Genomic DNA, 23,145 nt, shown 5'->3' with positions numbered 1-23,145 from the left:
GAACAGGAGACAAGGCTCAGACAAGACGCAGAGTATGGAAATTATTGACCGTACAGATGGGATGATTGTATTATTTGGATAAAAGTCATCTCGCATCTTCAAATGACAACGCCCTTTCTCCTTTCCCTCTTTTGACTTTCCACCCTTGACGTCCCTTTCGGCTAAGTTCAGTCATCCCCATACTGCACCCAACCTTTCCGTCAAGGTTCCCAAGAACCTCGTGAGAATGTTCGCCAAATCTATAAAGGCCTGCGTTCCTCGCCAAAACGAAGCGGATCGTGGCCAGCTCTTTCCAAAGCATCACTTACTTGGACTCTTCTCTTGAACAACACACAGTCTAGTACCACTGCGCAAACCTTCACCATGAAGACTGAATGTCCGACTACGGCACGCTTAAGACATCGCAAGGATTGGCCTTCATGGCTGATACAGCTAAAATTCCAGGCCTACCAACACAACATCTGGGAATACATCGACCCCACAGCACCACCCAACGCCTCGGATCCCACGCAGCGGATCCTCTACATCCCAAAGATTGATGAGCTGATTTCGTGGCGACAGGTTCAACTCAAAGAGCAGTATTCCCGAGAGTTACGAGCGGCCTATTCGGCAAGGGCGGGCGGGTCTCCTCAGCAGCCCCTGCCGCCTGCGCCAGCGGCAGTCACCCTCGACGACATTCGTGAGGAGTTTAAAACACGTCTTGCAGAGTACTATGAAGGTGTGGTCGAGCGCGACGATATCAGAAAGGAGTACCGAACCGTGTGGAACTGGGTCCACGCGACAGTCGACGCGAGCGTGCTGTCCGCCGCGCGGGCGACTGCTGCTGCGGAGGATGATTGTAGCCTGCGAGGTGTCGTGCGGGCCCTGCGAAGCCGATTTGGTCCCGCGAGGGATAGGGAAGGAAGCGTGGTACGGCGACTGTTTCTGGGCCGCGTTTTGGTCCGGAGGGCTTTCAAGAGGGTGAAGGCGCTTGCGAAGGGTCCAGCTCACCGGGTTCAACCGCAGACATGCACGGTACCGAGTTTCTTGAAGCTTCCGAATGAGATGCTGTACCACATCATCAGCTTTCTTGAACTGCACGACCAGTTCATTTTGCGTCAAACCTGCAAAGACATGCAAATTCTCCTCCAGAAAGACTGGAGGCTGCTGTTCACTCGCCTTGCCGTCAGTCAAAAACTAGACTTTTTGGCTGGTTTGGCATTCACCTCACCCAACCACTGGGTCTGCGGAGGCTGCCACCTGCTCCATCGCATTGATACGAACGACGTACCTTGGCATCTGCTGCGTACTTGCCCATATGACACAAATAGAGCATGTTTCTTATCCCGTTTCGACATTCGAGAGAGCCATGTTCAACTCGCACTCAAGCTCATGCGACCCGAAACAGCCGCCAACCAGGAGTATTTGAAGAAGATCATGTCACCGTTTACCTTCGAGTATGCCCCTTCTCCAGGCCAAAAGACCAAGACTTCTTTTCACGCCGCGCCAAAAGTTATAGCCGATAGGTTCATACTATATACTCAGCGGGCACTGAGTTATCAGCAGGGCCTTGGAGTTTGGCAAGTTTCAGAGAGAATCTGTCGGCACATCGGTGGATCTGAATCTTGGGGTGGTCCCCCAAAGGAACTTGGCAACGCCGTCAGACTGGCAGTCAATCAGCCGGGAATCGAAGTGAATGGCCATTGTTCACGCTGTCTAATAGACTATTCAATCATACTTGGTCCCGGGCCCGACAGACTCACCATCCGTGCTTGGTATGACTACGGTTCCTATAAGTCCCCCAATGACAAGTCTTGGACTGCACCCGTTTATGGTACCAGCAACACGTATTCGCCAGGTCCTAAGGTGTATCGTGACTCTGGCAGCATTCGGATGCTGTACGCAACGGGCACCACACTTGGCAACGTCAGGTGATTGAATTGACGACCTACAAACAGGACTCTCTCTTTATAGTCTAGATCGGAAGAGGTTCACTCAAAGCACTGTCCATGAAAGGATTACAGGCTCAGGGTGTATTGGTAGCTCTGGGTGAACTAAGGTAGCTTGTAGTTCTTCTTTAAGTACATGTACAAGCCCTTCTCACCATCCTCTTGTTCTAATACTACACTTAGTGACCAACAAACTCTCTGTCCCATTGACTCCATGTCTTCCTTGTTAAACAACCTTCAGAAAGCCCAGAGCACTCGTCTGCCCGTCCAAATGCAAATCAATACCCGCAGACCAAAGAAGTCCTGTTCCACAAGTGCTTCTCTCGAGACCTTCTTGCGTATCTCTAGGCTAGTGAGTGCTGATGATACTCTCTCCATTGTACTCAATCGCTCTGATCAACGCAGTCCAGGGAAGTCGAGATCATCCAAGCTCCGAAGATAGGGATAAGGATCCTCAGCGGAGAAGGCGGCATCATATGCGGCGAAAAAGTTATCAAAGTAACTTCCAGTGTATCTGACTTGCACTGGTTCCTCGCCGTCGTCCTCGTCACCATCATCGTTATCATCAGAGGTGTTGATCTGCTGAGCGGTTCGAGTCGATGACGGAAAGCTATTTCCAGAAGGAAGACCATATAGGGAGGGAGTCGTTCTGTGCATGGCCCGTGTGATAGAGAAGTTGCGATTGATGACTTCGTCGGGTTCTGCAAAGAAGAGAGCCTCATCGTCAACCTCTTCTTTGAACTCATCGTCGACCTCTTCCTTGACCTCATCATCGACCTCTTCCTTGAACTCATCGTCGACCTCATCATCGACCTCTTCCTTGATCTGCTTCTCACTTTCCTCCTCGTCCTCTTGCTCGGTCTTGAGGCCTCTAGGCGATATATGAAGAGGAGAGACTCGGCAGGAAGCTCGGCGACGCTTTCTAGGCCGCAGGGAGACATCTTCATCCTCTTCATCATTGTCCTCACCCTGTCTGTGCTGGTGGACCTGGGCGCGAGTGCGGTCCTGAACCGCATTGTTCTGTTGAACAAAGCGGCCCACCTCGAAAGGTCCAGCTTGTGCAGCAGCGGCATTGTTATCAGTTCCAGCTCGGAAGTCGTTGTTCTCATTCTCCTTTATTTATCATTAGCAGCGGCATCACGCGTGAATATGGTAGTAATGGAAGGTGGTGAGGCTTGGTGAGATGGTATGAGATGAGATGGCTTACCTTGGTGATGAGATAGATGATTTTGACCTGACTTCCCTCAGGAACCGAGTCGAGGACCATCTTTTGCATCGAAGCAAGTTTGGGATCGCCAAGGCGACCGGAGACGCCAGCAATGCTGGTGCTGGGGGCAATGTCTTCATTGCCAAAGACGCATTGGGTCTGGGAGGGGCCCTCGGTGAGCCTCTTTGCCATCTTGGCAGTCTCATCAATGAGATTCTCGTTGCCGTCCTGCTGTTGATGGGCGCGAGGGTGAGCGCGAAGCTGAGGCGGATCGATTGGGGTCGCAAATGCCCCGGTGGCATTGCGCTTGGGGATATTGTGGGAGCTCATCTTCGCAGTGAGATGACGGACGATGAAAGATGAGCAGGTAAGGATGGCTGAAGAGGCGATCGAGTTGCGATGATGTGTGTTCCGGCGGCGCTCGGTCGAGAAGGAAGAAGCTGTCGAGGGATGAGTCGCAAGGGACACAATGAATAGGAGAGTGGAATTTGGAAAGGAGGAAAGAAGCCTTCATGGGCCCGAGATTAAGAGGGGAAGAAACGCGGTGGTTGTTTGGGAGTCTTGATTAAGGCGGGTGAATAAGGGAGGTAGAAAGCCTGTGAATGGAAGAAGGCAAGTGTGAGCGCGGTCCAGCGTGAAGAGGTGAAGGATTGAGAAGACCTTTGCAACGCCTGAGGCGAGGAAAAACAACAGACGCATCTGATTCACAGTGTCGACCAAACAAGTCTCGTGGGCTAGAGGGCTTCCTTCACCTTCGAGTTCCTATGAGTGTGGAGACGATGCTGTGGATGAGTGTGTATGTGAACTACCTACTGAATAAACCCACGTGAGCTGAATACAGATGATTTGAGCCCGTTGTTCTGACCTGGGACGCCTGTCGTATTCTGCCACTCGGAGGGATCTCTCCTCTCGACCGACTTCGCGTGATAGCCTAATATTGAACAACAGAGCTACACTCCTAAGAACTATCCTAAAACTCCGAAGTCCCATGGCTGTGTTTACATGTCGAAGTTTATGTCGAAGTTTGGATGTGAGGAAATTTGATTCCAAAGAACGAAGTTTTTACTCGCAGCGAACCTTGTCTCGATGCTGGTCTGCTTCCAGGAACATCAGCCAAACCTGAAGCCAGGAAAATGGTGCAGGACGACATGGTGTCTGTGAAGTTGAAGAGGGGAGGAAACGGACGTCAGCTTGGGGGCAGGTAGAGTACTTTTATCTCTCCTAAGGGAGAAGACCAAGCACCTTATCCTTGCATCTTGTTCTCCAAGGCAACGTTGAAGCAGCAGCTTCTCCTGTAAGCTGAATCACCAAAAGCAAGCACTCCCATCGCCATCCCGCTTGGGGATTGGGCAAAATAGGCGTACCTACTGATTGGAGAGGCAAACAGGTATGGAGGGAAGGCACCACAAGACCTGTTGCCAAGCGTTCTCCGAGGCGGAATCTGCATTCTCTGAAGATTGGACTCTGGATATGGGAAGGAGGTAAGTAGCCCAAGTGGGCTAGCTGCGTCATATTATTCAGGAACGGGAACCACGACCTTATGACCCCGTGGTGAGAAGGAAACCATGGGTCACGGCCTGCAAGAACCGGTGGTCTCAAATGCGCTGGGCAGGTGATACTCTTCATCTGAACAACACTGGAACCGTTGAGATGATACACGGTAAAGATCACAAGGAAGAGACACAACGTTAGAATCAGATCATTTCATTTCCGCTACTAAAAGATTGGGGTATCTCGTGCCATGCAAAACGCTTCAAGGACAGTCCAGACATCCAACATGATTCATCATGCCGTACTCTCGTTACCAATTTCCTCCTCTCCTGTTGGGCCTCGAGCCACCACGCTTCCCATCCTCTGTCTCTCTCATTTCGTCCCTTGCCATGATACCACGTCCCAAAACCCAACGCTCCGATTGAGCGAGAAAGAAAGAGAGACAACCCAAAAGAGAAGCGCAACGGCCCAGCCATCACATTATTCATACCCATACTGTGTTCCAAGTTTAGTCCAGTCCAGCTTTCCTTGCTAATCCGCTCCCAAAGAGTGTCCTATCGCTGATGAGGTTGTAGAAAAATATTAATGTCGCGCCATTTACTTTTGTGGTGAAAGAAATAGATGAGAGAAGAGAAAGAGGCCTTTCCGCCATGGCACAGCCAGTCGACAAATACAGGACCACGGATTTCAAGACCCAATACTATGTGTTACATATTTCGCCAGTGATGGCTTGCGTATAGATGGTAAAGAAATATGATAGTAAGGGATGGTGAAAGGGCTATCCATGCCCACTCAGCCAAGGATGAATGGGTTAGATGAGCCCTCTCGCAAACGCCGTGCTGTGTTCACCGGCTGCTCTGCTTCGTTGTATAAAAGGGGGAAAGACTCAGCCACTGTAGGCCAGAGTCGATCATGGGCTCGCGCCCTCTTTGATCTTGTGATGCTTCCTCTTCCGTTCCGAATCTTCCATAATGATGCCCTTGTAACAAAGATACGTTGGAATTGGTCATGTGCGTTGTGGTATGAAACGAGGATAGTAAGGAAACCAGGCTGAAGCAAATAAGGAATGAAGAGACTTGAAAGACTCAGATACTTGCGGTTCGCGCCCTATCCGGTACACGTGCGTAGCAAACCATGAGCTTGAAGCTTGTCCGCAGCTCCTCGCACTCGGAAAGCAAAGCACGATCAGACCAGATGCTCTTGCTGATGGTCCCAGCTGCGCTCTCATAGCAGCGGCTGTACCACCATCGGCCCACCTTGGCCACCATCTTGGTGATATTCTCATCGGCGGAATCGCCGTCCTCGTTCATCATCTCGGCAAGGCTGCGAACTTCCTTAGCCTTCCGGGCGCCAGCGACGGGTGGCTTCTTGCTGCCGCTCTCCGACCGAGTCACCACGCTCGCCACTGGCACGCCGACGCGGCAGTTCTTGACATCGGAAAATCCCTTGCGCCCGAGGAGGCGCAGAATGAGGTCGGAGGACGAGCCAATGCTGACTTCCGAGTTGTTCACATGGATGCGTTCTTTCAGTCGGCGGACAGTACGCCTACCTCGGTTGCCCATGTTGTTAAGATCAACGTCAAGGATCGAGAGCTCCAGGTAGCCACCCGGCTTGAGAACTCGACGTGCTTCCGAAACAATGTTCCGATAGTGAGACTCAGGCGCGGCTGCAGGGAAGCGGAAGACCACCGAGGTGAAGCTCTCTGCGCCAAAGGGGAACTTGTCCATCTGAGAGAGGTACTGAACCTGATGGTGGTTTGGCGGGCTCAATGGGAAGCTTGACGAGTTCTTATGCTCCTCTGGCAACGGCGCGCGGGGTGACAGGTTGAAGAAGGTAGCAGCAGGGTATGTCTCTGCCGCGTAGAACGACCAGTCATCGTTACCAAGGCCATCGACAACGAGGATGGAGTGACGCTTCAGCGAGCCGACAACATCCAGAAGCTGGTCCCGGGCTGGGCTGAAGAGCACATGACCAAAAGACAACCACTTGCTGACCGTCATCGAACCGACACGAAGGTTGACTTGAGAGAGCGGCGACTCATCCTCGGAAGACTTGCAGCTGCAGTCGGACTGTCTTGATCTGCGAGACGAGCTGCTACTTCTCTGAGACGCGGCCGTCGCCTTACGTGCTAGCTCAGTGCTCTCGCGGTCAATGACTCTAGCAGGGATCTCGCCAACAGGTACAAGGATTTCTCCCTCAGGCTTCAACGCAAAGGCAGCCTTGAGACGCTCGGTCATATCGGCGGAATAGACACTAGACGTTGTAGCGCCCGCTTCGACCTCGACGTTCTTCTCCAGAGTTTTTGATGGCGGCGCAATGGTGGGAGATTCGAGAGGCTTCAAAGACCTCTTTGACATTCGCGAGCCGTGGGTCTCGAGATGGAACGGGGCGCCCTTTGATGATGTCGCAGATGGCGGTACGTCGCCGATTAGATCGTTGTACTCATCCCAAATCTCGTCCTCAACAAGAGGTGCATTCGGATCGGGCACATAAGCCATGGCATCTGCAAGTGTGTACATGCCCAAACTGCTGGAATCAGTGCTTGTGGTGCACTCAGAGTTCTTTCGAGGAGAAAACGCCAGAAACTCTCTACCGATTTGTATCATCTCAGGCGTCTTGACGGGAACAAGAGAAGAGCGAGGGTCCGAGTTGGTCTTGTCGCTGGTCGCCGTAGATTCTCCACGAGACAGTTCGGGCGTGGATAGCTCTGGGGTTGGGGTCGCACCCAAAGCAACGAAATCCGGGTTGAAGCTTGCGGCTTGCGGCGGTATCTGCATGCTGATTCTGTTGAAAGGACGAGAGAAGCTTCTCGACGAGGTGTGCTCTGGACGAGAGGTCACGACCTTGGGAATCCGGCCAACTTGAGGCAGGCGACTTGGGCGTGGTTCAGCTGGCTTTGAAACACTAGACTGAGGTGTGTGAGTAGGCTTCATGGACCTAATCGCTGGGATTGAAGTTGACTTTGCGGTCGCCGAGTTTCTCCGAGCTTGCGATGACTTGGTTGGCTGTAAAAGCCTGCTCAAGGATTCTCTCCTGTTGGTCTGGCTTGCAGAGGATGTTCGTCTTTCTTTTAGAACAGGCGGAGGGGATGGAAGATCAAAGACTTCAGCCTCGCGAAGAATCTCCTCGACGTCTGGAGTACCAATGTCTTCCTGCTCGGAACCGTCCATCAGAGTGTAGAAGGCAGCTGGCTTGTGCTGTACTACTTTCACGGTTGCAGCCACTGGCACCGCATCCTTCTCTGACTTCTTGGTGTTCGGCTGGCTCTGGGATCGGCTGAAGAGATTCCACTTCCTTGGAGAGCGTGTACGCTTGGTGAGCTTCTTCGGTGTTGTCGCAGTGGCTGCGGCAATGCGGCCACGAATGACCTCTCTATGCATTTCGAATTGCGAATCATCCGTAAGAATGCTTGTATCATGGCTGTTAATCGACGGCGACGTGATCCCAGTGGTGTTGATGGGCTGAGGGAGCTTCAGTGGACTCTGGTCCGGAGACGAACGCAAGCGCTGAACGGATCGCCTGAACGCTAGCGTGGGCTTCATAGTCACTGCCTCGGAATCGCTACTGTCGGAGGGACGGCGACGGCTGAGGGAGGGATGAGGACCACCTCGAGGAATGGCTGATGGGGCTAGGCTTCGCCCAATACTGGAAGTTGTGGACACCTCAGAGGCGTATCCAAGGCTCTGATAGCTCTCTGAACGGACCAGGTCTACGCTGTTATTTCTGTTGTCGACGAGTCCTCCGCCGGAAATGATGACGGGGTTCATCCGCTCCAGGAGGAAAGGGTCAGTTGGCTGGTTGCTGCTGAGGCTGTCTTGAGAGGAACCGGGTCCTAGACTAGGACGTGCCAAGTTGGTCGATGAACTTCCACTTCGTCTTCGGAGACCACCCAGGCGTCCGTAGCCTTCATGCCCAGTGCCGGCGGCTGGCCCCTTACGAGCCGGTTTGTCCTTCTTGTCGACTTGAGGAACCTCCGGCGCTGTTTTGGACCGCCGCCCAAAGAAGGGAAACCGAGAAAAGGTCGATGTACCGGGGCTCGGGGTACGAGTGACGGTTCTGTCGTTCTTCTTCTTCGTGTCCACGGCATTTGCTGAGCGCGGGGCCGGTGTAGCCTCCCTGCCGACCGGCAAACGGGAGGTTTGCTGAGGGTTGTCTGGGTATGACAGGGGAGTCGTTGATCGCGACAATGACTGCAGCTCCGGTCCACGTTTATCGCCTAACAAGGAAGATGAGGATAGATTGCTGTGGATGATGGGCAAGGGACCAAACAGCTGGGATTGCAGGTCTGGTGTGTTGTCTCGGCTGGGACGAGCAGGGGGGGTTGCCCTAGGTGAAGCAGCTGGTGTCCGTCGTGGGGGAGATTGAACGGGTGACGGGGCTGCCATGACTGGCACAGCCGGCTCTCGTGAGGCCTTGGATGGAGACTCGTCTTTGTCTTGATCCTTGGTAAACTTCTGCGACGACTTCCGTGGCGGTGGGCTAGGAGGTAGAGGCGACAACCTCTTCTTCTTTTTGGACTCTTTGCGGTCTCCTTCTCGAACTGTCGAGTTTGACGATGACGATGTCAAAGACTCGCGTACCGCGGCAAGCCCTTGGGGGTCGGCGCTAAACGCTTCCATCTCATTCGGTATGCTGCCGGCTCTTCTCCGGGCGACTGGTGGCCGTGTTACTGCCGGACTCACTTGCCTCACTCTGGGCACAGGAAGTCGCATCGGAACCACCAGTCCTGGCGATTGTGACGACATGGAGGTGGGAGTGGTATCACGGCTGTATGGACCCGGGCTCGTTGACTCAGAGAATCTAGTGGAAGGGCTGCCACTGAAAGCACTCAACTGGCTGCTGGTGCCGGAGAAGACGGGAGTTGGGGGTGGGAGGTCGTGCGTAGCCAGCCTGTGGAGGAAATCAACGCTAGATCCCTCGGAAGACGTGGAGGGTCGTCCATAGATCTCTCTATATCGATCAAGCTCGGGATAAATCGTTACAGGTTGCGCTTGGGTCTTGGGCAGATCGATAACGTGTGCAATGCGAATCTCGGTTGGGCTCTCGGTCATGCCGCGGTCAAGGTGATAGGGGGCGGGTTCCAAAGAAGACCGGGATCGTGGGGCTGAAGAAGATGAGCTTCCTCGAGTTGAATCGGTGTTGTTCGAATCGTGACGTAGGCTTGGTGTCTTTGGGGTGACAGACGACTGCTTTCTCCGCAGTACGTTGCGTTTCGGCTTGGCAACGCTCGACTGAGACTGGCCAGATGTCGATGAGCCAGACATGATGGGAGCATGGCTGGGTCTTTCGGCAGCCGTGCTGTTGGAACTCCATGACTGGGTCTGATGGGTTAAAGGTGGCCGGGTAGAAGGCATCGGAATAGATGGTCGCCGCGAGGAGGCCGTCGAGGGCATCGGCGCAGGTTTGGTCTGCACCGGTTGTTGAATGGCGATCCGGATGTTTTCTCCTTCTCTGCGGATCCTCCGAGGGGTGTTCTGCAAATCCTCGCTCTGTCCGATGTATCCGGCGGCAGCGGCTCTTCTCGCTCGTATCTGTTCATCTGGGCGGCTCGGCAAGCCTAAAGCCGCGCGGCGGGTTGCCATGATATCCCGGTTTTGAGAGAAAACCTCTGGGCCTGTCCACCATAATCCAGCAACCTTACTATCTCATGTCTTTGCCACAATTATGTCTACAAGTCTGGCTTGAAGTCAGCTATGGGGCTCTCAGAGGCAAAGAGGCGGCGGCGAGAGTAACCTGTTGATTGAACCTCGGTCAAAATTCAATGTTGATCCGACGTGGTGTTTCCCGGAGACTAATGCTGTACGACAGGTCAGAACGAAGTTCGCAGGCCAGAGAACGAATACTGGTTTCGGACGCGGTCGACGAACAGAAAGATAGAGATACAGATGATGGTCCCAGAGGGGTGGGTTCCTTGATCTGGGACTTCAGATTAGGCCTGGCCAAGAACTGTAGGGAAGTGTTATATGGGAAAGATGGATGATTAAGGGCGGCACAGCAGATGTGAAGTTATGCTTCTCTCGGAACGGTCGTACCCAGAAGTGAGGAGAGAGAAGAAAAAAATTGTTTACAAGGAAGGCTGGCGCGGAAGAAGGGGGATGGTTTCCGGGCTGCGATAGTGAGGGTGTGAAGTGGTGGGGTGGTGCGAGGTTGCGCGGCTGCCGTGGGAGAGCCGATTCGGTCGGGATGGTTGTAGTGGTGGTGGAGGGGTTCAGAGGGGTCTCAAAGATGGTGGGGGAAAAGGCCGCGCCTAGAGTCTAGACAGGCAGACAGAGAGGCAGATAGATAGTACCTTGGCGCCGCTGAGAAGAGATGAGCCAGCCCTCTTCTTGTGACAGAGGGATGACGGTGACAAGAGAGGTTAAAAGTGATTCGTCGTTTCGTAGCAAGACAGTCAAGTCAGACCGTGATGCGCCGGTTTGCTAAGTGGGAGTTGTCGTCGAGACAAGTTGTGAGTCGAGATGCGGAGATGGATGAGTGAGAATGAGGGTGGGCGGACAGGAATATGGAGATGGGAGACGACGGGTAGATAGATCTAAGGTGAAGCAGCGTGGCAAGAGGGCTTGACAAGAAACAAGGAGCACTGGGATGAGGCAAAAATAAGAAAAGAAAGAGAGATGGAAGCTACAGCTACGTAGCAATAAGGTAGGTAGCCAAGGCGAAGCCAAAAGAAGGCAACATCGGATTGTATATACGTCGGGGTAGGCACTCACCACTTCAGGGCATGCCATCTACCTCTTGCGAAGTACCTTTATCCAGGTAAAGTATCTTGCACTTTGCTTGTTGCTTCCCAGGCTACTGGAACAACGTGAATGGACAACGGCGGCCGGGTCCAGCGAGCAGGGGTATGACTAGCAGCAAGAGTGCAGACGGCGGGACAGGAGCAGTACGTTCTGCACGATATACCGGGATTGGAATGCGAGGCACACACGCACACCAAGGGGGGGGTCTGGGGTGGAACCCAATGGAAGTACCCAACCAAAGATAGGTGCCTTTTCTTGGGGCGTGTGAGTGTACGTACTACAAAAAGTATCCCATCTCTCGCATCGCTGCAGCTGCATCCATCTAGGTATCTGTGCGAATAGATGAGATGTTGGATGCTAGTTTCTTCTTCGTCTTTACCTACGTATGGCTCCAAGACCCTTGTCTCTGGAATATCGGGCTGGCTGTGCTCTCGCAATACCTATGTCGGGGTGTGCAATCCCTACGCAGGCCACACTTACATACTACATTTCGCCATGGTCTTGCGGCGGTCAAGAATTGCGCATCATGGGCTCAAGTCAGGTGAGCTGCTGCAACCGCCGAGCACGGCGCTTCGGGATTGGGCAGCCATTGACAGGGAGCGCGGGCAGGAGGGAGCAGATCATACAGCAATTTGGGCCAATTGCTATGTTGACTCATCCTGACAGATGGAGGAAACGCAAAGAGAAACTACAAGAGCCCCCGGCACGCCTGGAAAAGACGGAAAGGGGGAGCTGGGTGAACATCAATATGCGAACTCCTGTCGCGGTGGAAACAACCTGAGGAGTGTGCAGATGCGTTGCATAGGGGGGGCTCCGGGCTCCGCTGGGGAGTATTTCAAGACACCTTAGAGAAGGATACGGATACAGATGGGACTCGAAGTGCGAAAGAGGGGCTAGAGGGCTTTGGCTAGGAGCCAAGACGAGAGGGTAAAATGCTGAGAAAGGCACGCAAGACGATGAGAGGCCAATGTGTACAGGGTACGGAGAGTAGGCGGAGGGGTCAAGACTCAAAAATGGCAAAATGGTCGTGAAAGAGATACCTTAGCTGGGTCGCCTACCTATTACCCGTTACTACCTGATGGGCCAGAAACGACGAGAAAAAATAGTAGTACGTCGGGGACTCGAGAGACGCCTGGCATCAACAGCCATAAGATGAGGCGCGAAGCTGGCTACTAGGCACTGCGTACTCCGTACGGCAACTGCGCCGCCATGCGGGTAGCTTTTTTTCGCCCTGGACTCTGCATACACGGCTCGTCCTATGGCAACAGCAAAGAGCCTTGACAAGGCCACTCGACGTTGTCATTGGGCCGCAAACCCTTGTCGTGCCCTTGTCCGCTTTCGGGGTCCTTTGCATCGTCTGGGATTCTGGGATGCTGGTCCTTTTGCCTTTTGGGGAGGGGGGGAAGAAGACTGGAGAGGGGGCTCCAAGGGGGGAAACAGACTTTTGCCGGCACGTCGAATTCGATCTTGATGCTGTTTTTGAAAACCGAGAGGAATATCATCGTTGAAGTGCCGTCATGGGAAGAACCGGAAACCGAACGTGTGACTCAAAATTAGGCGAGCAGGATGGCTGTGCTTACCGCCAGTTGGCATGCGCTACTCGGTACCTTACCCCACGAGCTCACCGACGGCGAGGGCGGTAGTGTGCACGTTACGGTGTAGTGTAGTTTCGTTTGGGTTGGAGGGCACGGGACTCGGGGCGGGAACAAGTCTCGAGTCTCGGCGACACTTACGCAGTACACTGGACGAGCTTGAGTTGAGAAGTTGAGATGGCGGGGAGGCAAACGCCCAAAGCTGGCGGCTGGGAATGCCCTTGGAGCGACAGCGACCGAGGGCACACGGGGGATGGCCCGCCCCGCCATGAACGAGTGAGAAAGATCAGAGGACGAGACCGGACAGGAGTGTACCGTAGAAAAGTCAGGCCTGGTCGTATGAGTAAGAAGGCAAAAGTAATAAGTTTGCTGTTATCGACGGAGAAAGGCAGGGGTGACGCTGGATGTCACTGTCGAATGGATTGCGGCGCACAGAGACTGGTTGTGTTTGGTTGACAATTTCACGTTGCGAATGGGAAACAGCGATGGCGGGTGGACATTGACCCGGGGTCGATGAGAAAACGGGACTATGACCGCGAGTGGTAAGATGGCCCAATGATGTTACAAGATATGGTACCGGTAAGTGCCTTCCCTCACAAAAAAAGCTCAGATTTGAGAGTTGGTTTGTTGGAAGGAACGGTGGAGGGAATGGAAGGAGACACCCCGTGACCCGACGATGGGAGGGAAAGAAGCGACTTGGACGGGAAGCATGGATGGCGACCGAAGACGAAGAAGGAGCACTGGCTGGAGCAGCAGGAAGGACCAGGGAGCAGACAGACGGCCCAGAAAGTGGGCCTTGAATGCACCTGCCCCAATCTGGCTCTAGCGCAGCGGCTGTCGGTACGTACTTGCGGGTCAAGACGGCTCAGCTTAGTTGGAACGTGCACCTCAGTCGCCCAGTGGTCCGTGTCACTGGTCAGTGTGGCCCGTGGAGTGAGGCGGGGCCAACGGTCGCCTCTCGATCCATGTCTTTTTCTTTTCTTCTTCTCGACCTTGACTCTCCTCCACCACGTTTTCTTGCCATGCCTTTTGTGCTTTCTAGCCCAAAACGCTCAGACTGCCTACACACAGAGCGATATCCATACATTACACATTACGGTACCAACGCTTCACATTATCCACTCAATCCCAGCCCTAGGCCCCCCATAGCCTCTCGACACCTGGTCATTTCTAACTCTACGGAACAATACGATCCACTTTGCCCACTCGACAAGTGCCGGATGGGAGTCCTCACACGTTCAACCAGGCCTCGTTGTGGCTTCGTATCTGCCTCTCGATAAAGTACCTGCCTCTGTTCTATCCTGCCTTTCCCCTGCGTCTCGCTCCACCGTGTCTGAAGACTATCACCGTCCAACCGCCTGCTACCGAGCAAGACAATTCAGAACCGCTTGATTCACCAGCGTCGTCAACTGTCGTCAACATGTCATCCATCAATGATCCACTGCATGTCTTACTTTCACGCTGTCCGAGAGGACAGGTTTCTGCATGTCTCGCTCTCGTGCCACCCTCCCTGTTGATCGCCCACGCTACCGCTACGCTTGTCACATACGCCCCACCCTTCCTCCAATGCCCGGCGCTTGTTTGGCGACATCTCCAGATTGCCTCGGCGCTTCATCCTTGATGACCATGAGCTTTCTTCGGCTAGAATTCCCTCGACCCTCGAGATGGTGTGGACGGCTCGGGCGGGCACAAGCCTCGAAAGAGACACAGACCAAGCTCACAATCGTACCGAGAGACTATCATCGACTTTTCATGCCATCTATCATCTATCAACAAACATACTCTGCCCCTAATCACAGAGAATGTTACTGAACCGGCTTGACGGGCTTTGCGGCACCAGGTTGATTTGCTCTCGACTCTCCGGGCCTACTCCTCGAGAAAACCAACAGGGAAACATCGGTTGGAACGCTCAGTCCTCAAAGCAACTCGATCGAGACGCTCGCAGGAGGATCGACGCAGGACCCCGCGGCGAGGTAGTAGCAAACTTCCACTGGACGCCATACATGGCCATGATAGATGACTGCAGCGAAAAGCCTCAACGACGCGTCGTCGAACCAACGACCAGGAAGCGCCACCAACAATCAGACGCGCTTTCACGTCTGTTCGTAAGTCGAGTTAGGATTCATTGAGGGTGTCGTCAAACTTGGTGAACCGGACCCTTGGCCTACTAAGCTAATAGGAGATGGATGGTACGGCACACCCTCGAAGCCTCCTTTATCCAAGATAGTCCCAAAAGATCCGGGCAAGGTGGACCGACGGATTCGAACTATTCTCCCAATTGTTATATTCTCCGGCACAACAGGCAATGATACGCTCACCAGTGGCCCGCCGTCCTTGCAATCTCACCCACGACCCGGTCGTCTGATACGGCCCGTTGCCCGCAGAGTCAGCTTCACAGCCTGCCTATCCGTGGGGTGACTTGGGGGTGAGAGTCGGCTCGATACGGCAGTCTGGTGATGGAAGACATTTGGAAGTCTTCCATTCGCAGACAGTGCAACGCTCCAACCCATCTTCAAGGCCCTTGTTCCAGGGCAAACTAGAGTTTGATATTGTCTCATTCAAAGTCCAGATCCGCTCGAGCAACGACCATCGCCCCCGTCGGCCGCGTATAGCATCCAACCACTATTGGAAGAGGAGTATTGCTATTCTCCTCGTCCGGGGTCTGGAGCATTCTCAATTGTATGATTGGCTCTATTCGAAATGGACTTCTGGGCAGGAAGGGGCGCGATCCCTCTCCCCGTCCTTCATTGGCCTTTTAATGGACAATTTGGGCCAATCACCTGGCTGACCCATCACAATCTCCCACCACCAAAACTTTGGTCCCTGAAGGTCCATTTCCCCCTCATGCATGTCTCTCCTTACCCGCATCTCCCGGAAACGGTCCATCACCAATCGTCTACTTTGACTCCACGACCGAATGTCTCTTTCAAGATGATTATGCTGAAAAGAGATGATACTGGCGTCATGAGTCTTAGTCAGAGATGATATCTCATCTTGACTTTTAGGCCGGCCTCGAACGTTTCCCCCGCAACGGGCTGCCAATGTCTCGGAGCCTACGCTTGCAAGGAAAATGACAACTCCTGTCGCACACATTGACGAGCACGGCGTGGATAATGGGCAGCATAAACAATTATGATGTCCAAAAGAAACGCCAACAAGTGATACTCGACGAGCTTACCATCAAAATCCGCATGTCGCCAGGCCAGCAATCGGCTTCTAACCAACATTGGGTGCATGATTTGCGGCATGCAGGATACGACGAGAATAGCAACATGGCCTTTTCCCCCATAGCCTAGAGGCTAGGTCGACCCCTCAACCGATAACCAAAGCGGCGCGGTATCTGGGCGATACAATCGGCCAACCAAATCAAACGCGGCATCGAAGGCTCTCTACGAGTACTGGTCGACTGGGATCACGGGATTTGCAGCTCAAAGAGCCATGATCCTTCAGGCAACATGCTCAGTAACGACAAGCGCAAATGGAGACACAGCGGCCATACCAGAGCAGCTGAAACCTGCAGCTCGACTGTGGCGACTATTATGCGCTGGCCGCGTCTAAACTGGACTGAACCAAGGCCTGGTATCCGTAAATGGGTTGCGATTGCGGCTGCGTCGTATGCCGCAAGGTCAAGGCCAAGTTGCTGCCGAAGCGAGACGGCGGCCCTGCCAGAGGTGCAGGAGCAATTCCGCAACGGCGTCTTTGGTGGCGCTGAAAGGTACTGTGGTGAGGCAACCAGCCCGCAAACGAGCATGCAAAACCTGCAAAACCTGCACTCCGCCACACGCCTCATCCGGATCCCATGCCATCACTGGGTCGTGAGGCTGGTGACGTGGCACTCGAGTCCGGCGAAGCGGGTCTCGGGTGGCTCAGTGCCAACGGAGCGCGGCTTTCGGTTGCAATTTATGAGTCTGTGCCACTCACAGATACCCTTGCACCCGTTTGCTTCTGTGGCTTGCTCCCGGTCTTGGGGAATCGCAGATCTCTGGGTTTTGCACGGTCGCGAGTCTACAACCATCGCCATGTCACCGGTACTTGCGGCGGTGAAGCCAGGATCGTCTCGCTGACTCCGAAGACAACGCAGCATCTGGATGTTCAATGTTCCAACAAAATAAATCCACCATATTGACACGGATATCGAGTCACAAGTCGACGGTCTCTATGAGCGAGCCCGAGCAATGATGAAGTCACCCGGGGTCTTCGCTCGCTTCCAGGACTGGAACCAACGACGAGCCCACCTGTGGCCCCTGTTCCCTCTCCAATCGTAGCCGCCAAAGATCCCGCGACCAGGGGCCTATTCAAGTAGACAGGGGTTTCGGCATTTCCATTGGCTTGGGTCCGATGAGACAGCAGGGGTGCGCAGACTGCACTCTGAGTCTAGTGAGTAACGTGATGAAGGCTAGGTGCGAGCGCCCACAGCTTTCACACTCCTTCACGTCTGTCACAGCGGTTGTTGGAGGAGAGGAGGTCCAGAGTTTTCATATTTACTTTGGCATCATCCGAATCTGTCGTTGTTGGACGGGTGGCCGCACAGACGAAGGAGCCATAGCGAAGAAATTACCCTTCCGCCCGCACCCGTCATCCACAAGTGGCGCCCGGCGTATTTCCCATAGACGCGGGATTGGCGCGATAGCGGGAAACCAAAGGACCACACACCCCGTCGCTAGAAAGCGCGCCGGGCTTCGTACTAAAAGTCCAAGAGGCCGTTTTGGGGTCTCGCGGGAAGGCTGGGCTGTGCTGAGACATTGGGGCTGGCTAACTAACAATCAGCTGGCCCCAGAGCTTGATGCGTTGGCAGCTTGACTACTTGATGAACTGGTTTTCCCCCAATCGCCTCGACAGAACTTTCTACAGCGACGCAGCCTGTGGTGTCGAGACTCCCCTTACCCTTCTGCGCACAGGCTTCTTGGAGGCCCCACGGCGAACAGAGCTTGCTCGGGAACTAACGTCACCAGAACCACCAACTCAACACACGCTTGTTGGGTGAGAAGCCTTTTGGCCTCATAGAGAGTCCGGCTGAACTCAAACTGACAGCTCCAAGTGGAGCGTTGGTATCTGGCAGCTGCGAATCGAATAGTTCCTGCAGACTTTTACTTCGTTGGTTAGGAACGATTTTCTATACGGTCGAATGGTGAGAGTATGCCGCGCCGTGAGAGGATTCTGAGCCCTGCAGCTCTGCGGCGTGGCTTGATTGAGAAGAGCTGACCAAGGACTAGACTGGCTGATGGACATTTCGTTGGACTCTCTAGAGCATATCACCTCGTCATTCGTCCCTCGCCTTTTGATGCTGTCGATTTACCCCCTTTCAAGCTTCCAATTGCGATGCTTTTCATTTAGATGAAGCCGCGCAGGACGCGGCACGACGGCAGTCTTACTTGAGTTCTTACGTCGATGGCTTACCGGTGCTAGATCCCTCGTAGGGCACGGACGACGGAAGATTTTGACTTTGTTGACATTAGTGAGAGACCGTGATGACGCCGTCGATTTGTCTAGCGGCGGGTTTTGGGGGCGCCGGCCATTTGGCTTATGCGTAGCTTGTCCGTTCGTTTGGGTTGTCGCATTGACGGATGTCGATGTCTGGTTTGCCTTAGGGCTTACGACGGCGCCGGCATGTTGGAAGCGCTTGGCTTTGAGTGAGATACTACATCTTTGTGGACAAGGTGAGTTGAGACTGGTCGTCCGAGACATCTGTAGGGCCCTTATGAACTTGGGTCTCTGCGTTCCTTTCTCTTGACAATCTGGTGTTTAATGTGAGACCATCGTAGATGATGTAGTTTGACGATATCTCTACCTATGTAAGAACCTCTCGCCCTGGGCAGCAAAGTAAGCTCCACAAGATCGAGTTCGCACTTGACTCCTTACCCATCATCGGACGTCGGTTATAGTCTATATAGGTCGATGAGATCCTCGCATTGTCGATTGGAATGGAGTTTCTGCCGAAGGAGGTGCCGGCTCGTTCTTCTTGCCCTTCCATTCGCTGTTCTTGATTTCTGCATCATCGAGAGTGACACCTTTAGATCGCTAGGCGGGTGTTCACACACCCGAAGGACAGTTGCTGAAAGAACGTGATCTATCTCTTTGAATCGTTAGTCCTCGCTCACGTATTCGTGAGAGATCGTGTTTAAGACGGGAGATGAGCGGTTTTTATGATGTGAAAGTGAAACCTGCATTAAAGTGATGTAATGGTTGGGCTCAAGGAGCTGTTAGTTCCTTTGTCCAGTATGCTCTTGTGCGGTTTCCTAGCATTCCCGCGGTACTACCATGGTCGTGACCACAGTTTCTTGGCTATGGCTTTGATTCCACGATGTCGGGTGCTCTTTTTAGGGAGCGGCATCACTAGGGCGTTGTGTATGAAGGATGCTGATCATGTACCTTCCACATTAGTAGCATATCTTGATGAATGGTAAGGACCAAGAAGGCTTGTCTAAGTGATCTCAAAGACTATTTGATACACGGTACTTAGAGACCAGAGTAAGAGGACGAGAAGACAGCACACAGTGTCGGACATTAGTTCTGTTGCTCTTGTTTTATTAGAGGTGTTCTACTCCCTGGTCTCTAATAGACCAGAAATGAGTGTGGGCTTCGCGACGATACTATCCAAGCGTTCGACTTCGTGGGTCGTACATCACCTCATCATCCCCTTGAGGCCTAAATTCTCAGCAGTCCCTGGCTCTCTCTTCTTAACGTGGGATTTCGAGTACTCTGCGGGATATAGACCTTTGCCGATCGATAAAGCGCGAGGGAAGAAGACGGACGTATAGAATATGGGTTGATGCCATGGTACAGCGAATTACCTGAGGATGAGTCGCACTGCCCATGCCGTGTAGTCACTGTGACTGCGGCCAAGTTTCATGACAAGGGCATTCAATACCTCATTGACCCTGCCAGAAGATTGTAGCATAGATGCAAGTTTGCGGCTGTTTATATAGATGTTCTTCCCGCTGATATACGAGGACTTAGGTGTTAGATCTGGCCGGGTAAACGCATTACCTGCCCGTTATCAAAGGAAGTCGATAGATCAGGGCAGCTGGATGGTCCGGAAAGCATAGAATAGTTGCTCTGAGAATTGACGATGCCGTGAGAGATCACATTTATAGCTATCTACCTCGCGTCAAAGTCTAGGCTCTCGATGGATACGAGGAGGACGTCGACTATGCCGATGGCAAGGAGGACGTACCAGAAGCGCGACAGCTATGAGGAACTTTTCCGCGCATATAGACCTCGGCTCATATGGCAATGGGTTCTAACTAGGTGCCATCGAATAACAGCTTCTGGTTCAGAGGCCGAGACAGACTCACTTGAGGCGTCTCCATGAGAACAGCGTCGAAGCTTAGGGTCAACGCAGGAGCTTCAAGATAAATTGTACTTCTTTGAGCCGGAAAGCAGCTGTCATAGACATGTCCCTCTTGAATATTGCGGTCACTTTCGCAATCGACAGATGGACTATCCACTGCCTTGTCTTCGCGTCTCGGAAACCATCATAGCCTCTTGCCAAGAACACTCAATCCCCAAAGTAGGGTTGATAACGGTGTAGACGTACGATTGATCACTTGGCACGAGAAAAGGTTCTACATGTTTTATTGCCTCCAGGCCTTGGGATCAGGACCCAAGTCAAACGTGCAACACAGAAGATCGACAGGGAATACGTAAACCCTGGCAGTGATCTGGAGTTGCGATCGTCTCTCTCGCCAACCCCGCCTCCGCATCCCGGGCAAACGCTCGCCGCCTCGCTTCAGATTTACCCCGACATCCACCCCCGTCAATCTCGCTAACACGAGTACGCGGGGAAATTCTTCCACATCGCCGACTTACACAAGCCTGACCTACCAGAACGGGATCGCATGCCAAGAAACACTCACTCGCTCCGTCATGTTGTTGAAATAAGAAAACCACATAGAGCCGCCGTCCGGCACGACATCGCAATGGAACACCCACCTCCCTGCGACCTCGCCGTCCTCTGCTCAAGATGGCCCCAATGATGGCACGCCTCCTCCACTTTGCGCTCCTCCTTTTCTCCTCATCCGCCCTACTTGTCTCAACGGCCAGCACTACGGACCCGAATCCAGCTCGGCCATGGGAAGCGTACATCAACAGCCCGTCCACCCGGACCGTCCTCCCTCAACGGGTCCACGCCGTCTCCGGGCCCGCGAACGTGACGACCTCCGCCGATGACGGGAGCTTCGTCCTCACCCTCCAGCCAGGAGGTCAAGTATCCCTAGACTTTGGCTACGTCGGCGGTCTCCTCTCCATGATGGCAGAATCCAACAATACATCATCATCACCCAGTAACTCATCAGAGCCGCACTTCTCCCTCGCCTTCGCTGAATCACCCTCCTTCGTCCGTGAGATCTCAGACGATACAGGCGCAACACCAACTCAAGACTACGACAAGGCCCTCAACGTCACAATCCCCGCTTCCTCTTCAACAACCCCCTACGCCTACACCATGCCCAAAGAACGCTTCCGCGGCGGCTTCAAATACCTGACCCTCCACGCCTTCCGCCCCGTAACAATCACCTCGATCATCTGCCACCTAGCCTACTCCCCATCCCAACCAAACCCCTCCCTCTGGGCAGGCCACTTCCATACCCCGGACGACGACCTCCTAACCCGCATCTGGCACGCCGGCGTCTTCACAGCCCAAACCAACATCGCGCCCCCCAACACATCCCGCTGGCTACCTCAAGTTAAACCAGGCTGGGCCTACAACGCGACCCTCGGCGTCGAGGGCCCCATGCTCCTCGACGGCGCGAAGCGAGACCGCGCAGTCTGGCCGGGCGACCTGGGCATCGCGGGCACGACGGCGTACATAGGTCTCGGCGATGCCGGGTTGGAGTCGGTGTTCTTTGCTCTGGAGACCATGTTCCTTTACCAGAATGCTTCTACGGGTCAGTTACCCTTCGCGGGCCCGACGACTGGCTCTTGGAGACGGGGCGCGAAGAGCGATACGTATCATGCTTGGACATTGATCGCTTGCTTCAACTACGCGATTTTCACTCGCGACGAAGCGTGGGTCGACGGCCGGTGGGGGAACATCACAGCGGGCGCGAGTTACATCCTCCGCGCCATCGACGCCAGCAGCGGCATAGGCCTCGCAGAGCAAGTCGAGACAAACGACTGGGCTCGTCTCGGCGGGGGAGGGTATAACAGCGCCCTCAACGCCTTGAACTACCATGCCCTCTCTTCCCTCGCCAGCCTTGCCGCCGACACGGCGACAGGCTCCAACGGCCGCGGAGAGCAGGCAACGACGTGGGCGGCCGCGGCAGCGAAGCTCAAGACGGCGTACAATGCCGTCCTCTGGGACGTCTCCGCCTCGCAGTACCGCGACAACGAGACCGCCGCGGGAGCGCTCCTCTTCCCTCAGGACGGCAACGCGCTGGCCTTGCAGTATAACCTCACCACATCCCCCGCCCAAGCCTCCTCCCTCTCCGCGGCACTACTACGCAACTGGAACGCCATCGGGCCCGTCACGCCCGAGCTGCCGGACACAATCTCCCCCTTTATCTCCTCCATCGAAGTCCTCGCGCATTTCGCCGCGCGGAAACCCCGTCGCGGGCTGCGGCTGATGCGCCGCACGTGGGGCTACATGCTCGACTCCCCGCTCATGACGGGCACCACGCTCGTGGAGGGGATGAGCGCCAACGGTTCGTTGTATTACCGCTCGCAACGGGGGTATAACTACGACGCGGCGTATACTTCGCTCTCGCACAGCTGGTCTACGGGGCCGACGCAGGCTCTTAGCTTCAAGGTTGTCGGGCTTGAGGTTGTTGGGTGGGGAAGGTGGCGGTTCGAGCCGCAGATGGGGGATCTGAGGAGGGCTGAGGCGGGGTGGAGGGATGGGAAGGGGGGTGAGTATGGGGCTGTTGTTGTGGTTGAGGGCGGTGGTGATGGTCATGATGAACAGGGAGCGGGAGGGATACTGGAGGCGGAGATTCTGACGCCTGATGGGACTGAGGGAGTACTTGAAATTACGTATTGTGAGGTTTTGTTCGTTGATGGGGAGAAGTGGGATGGTGGTCGTCTCCAAGGAGGGCGGACGAAAGTCAGGGGCGAGGGATGTCGGGTCAGTTGTTGAAGAGGACTGTACCGTGAGCAGTACCGGACAACCTAGGTCTATGATCATATTGCCACCCAGACAGAAGGATCCTTTGGTTTGCTCATGAGAATACCTGGCAGGGCGGTTGATTATG

At 54.1% G+C, this 23,145-nt stretch overlaps 9 protein-coding genes across 9 annotated transcripts; 5 read left to right on the top strand and 4 right to left on the bottom strand.

The window, feature by feature from the left end:
• Window positions 1-363: 363 nt before the first annotated feature.
• On the top strand, window positions 364-1,914 carry CLUP02_09971 (uncharacterized protein; the record flags this gene model as incomplete). Its single annotated transcript, XM_049288947.1, has 1 exon — window positions 364-1,914. One exon carries the CDS (start codon window positions 364-366, stop codon window positions 1,912-1,914), a length of 1,551 nt encoding a protein of 516 aa, XP_049146091.1.
• Window positions 1,915-2,324: 410 nt separating this feature from the next.
• On the bottom strand, window positions 2,325-3,465 carry CLUP02_09970 (uncharacterized protein; the record flags this gene model as incomplete). The annotated part of the gene is made up of 2 exons (XM_049288946.1): window positions 2,325-3,041; window positions 3,136-3,465. The coding sequence occupies 2 exons, from the start codon at window positions 3,463-3,465 to the stop codon at window positions 2,325-2,327; spliced, it is 1,047 nt and encodes a 348-aa protein (XP_049146090.1).
• A 2,246-nt stretch (window positions 3,466-5,711) lies between these two features.
• CLUP02_09969 (uncharacterized protein) lies at window positions 5,712-10,208 on the bottom strand (the record flags this gene model as incomplete). The annotated part of the gene is made up of 1 exon (XM_049288945.1): window positions 5,712-10,208. One exon carries the CDS (start codon window positions 10,206-10,208, stop codon window positions 5,712-5,714), a length of 4,497 nt encoding a protein of 1,498 aa, XP_049146089.1.
• Window positions 10,209-11,713: 1,505 nt separating this feature from the next.
• On the top strand, window positions 11,714-12,147 carry CLUP02_09968 (uncharacterized protein; the record flags this gene model as incomplete). Its single annotated transcript, XM_049288944.1, has 2 exons — window positions 11,714-11,907; window positions 11,976-12,147. The coding sequence occupies 2 exons, from the start codon at window positions 11,714-11,716 to the stop codon at window positions 12,145-12,147; spliced, it is 366 nt and encodes a 121-aa protein (XP_049146088.1).
• A 477-nt stretch (window positions 12,148-12,624) lies between these two features.
• CLUP02_09967 (uncharacterized protein) lies at window positions 12,625-12,837 on the top strand (the record flags this gene model as incomplete). Its single annotated transcript, XM_049288943.1, has 1 exon — window positions 12,625-12,837. One exon carries the CDS (start codon window positions 12,625-12,627, stop codon window positions 12,835-12,837), a length of 213 nt encoding a protein of 70 aa, XP_049146087.1.
• A 2,812-nt stretch (window positions 12,838-15,649) lies between these two features.
• On the bottom strand, window positions 15,650-16,051 carry CLUP02_09966 (uncharacterized protein; the record flags this gene model as incomplete). Its single annotated transcript, XM_049288942.1, has 1 exon — window positions 15,650-16,051. One exon carries the CDS (start codon window positions 16,049-16,051, stop codon window positions 15,650-15,652), a length of 402 nt encoding a protein of 133 aa, XP_049146086.1.
• Window positions 16,052-16,413: 362 nt separating this feature from the next.
• On the top strand, window positions 16,414-17,261 carry CLUP02_09965 (uncharacterized protein; the record flags this gene model as incomplete). Its single annotated transcript, XM_049288941.1, has 2 exons — window positions 16,414-16,864; window positions 17,122-17,261. The coding sequence occupies 2 exons, from the start codon at window positions 16,414-16,416 to the stop codon at window positions 17,259-17,261; spliced, it is 591 nt and encodes a 196-aa protein (XP_049146085.1).
• A 989-nt stretch (window positions 17,262-18,250) lies between these two features.
• CLUP02_09964 (uncharacterized protein) lies at window positions 18,251-18,643 on the bottom strand (the record flags this gene model as incomplete). The annotated part of the gene is made up of 1 exon (XM_049288940.1): window positions 18,251-18,643. The coding sequence occupies one exon, from the start codon at window positions 18,641-18,643 to the stop codon at window positions 18,251-18,253; it is 393 nt and encodes a 130-aa protein (XP_049146084.1).
• Window positions 18,644-20,921: 2,278 nt separating this feature from the next.
• On the top strand, window positions 20,922-23,030 carry CLUP02_09963 (bacterial alpha-L-rhamnosidase domain-containingprotein; the record flags this gene model as incomplete). The annotated part of the gene is made up of 1 exon (XM_049288939.1): window positions 20,922-23,030. One exon carries the CDS (start codon window positions 20,922-20,924, stop codon window positions 23,028-23,030), a length of 2,109 nt encoding a protein of 702 aa, XP_049146083.1.
• Window positions 23,031-23,145: the final 115 nt, after the last annotated feature.

The sequence above is a fragment of the Colletotrichum lupini genome, chromosome 5 (assembly GCF_023278565.1).
Source record: "Colletotrichum lupini chromosome 5, complete sequence".
NCBI lineage: Eukaryota > Fungi > Ascomycota > Sordariomycetes > Glomerellales > Glomerellaceae > Colletotrichum > Colletotrichum lupini.
This window is presented reverse-complemented; position numbering and strand designations above follow the sequence as displayed.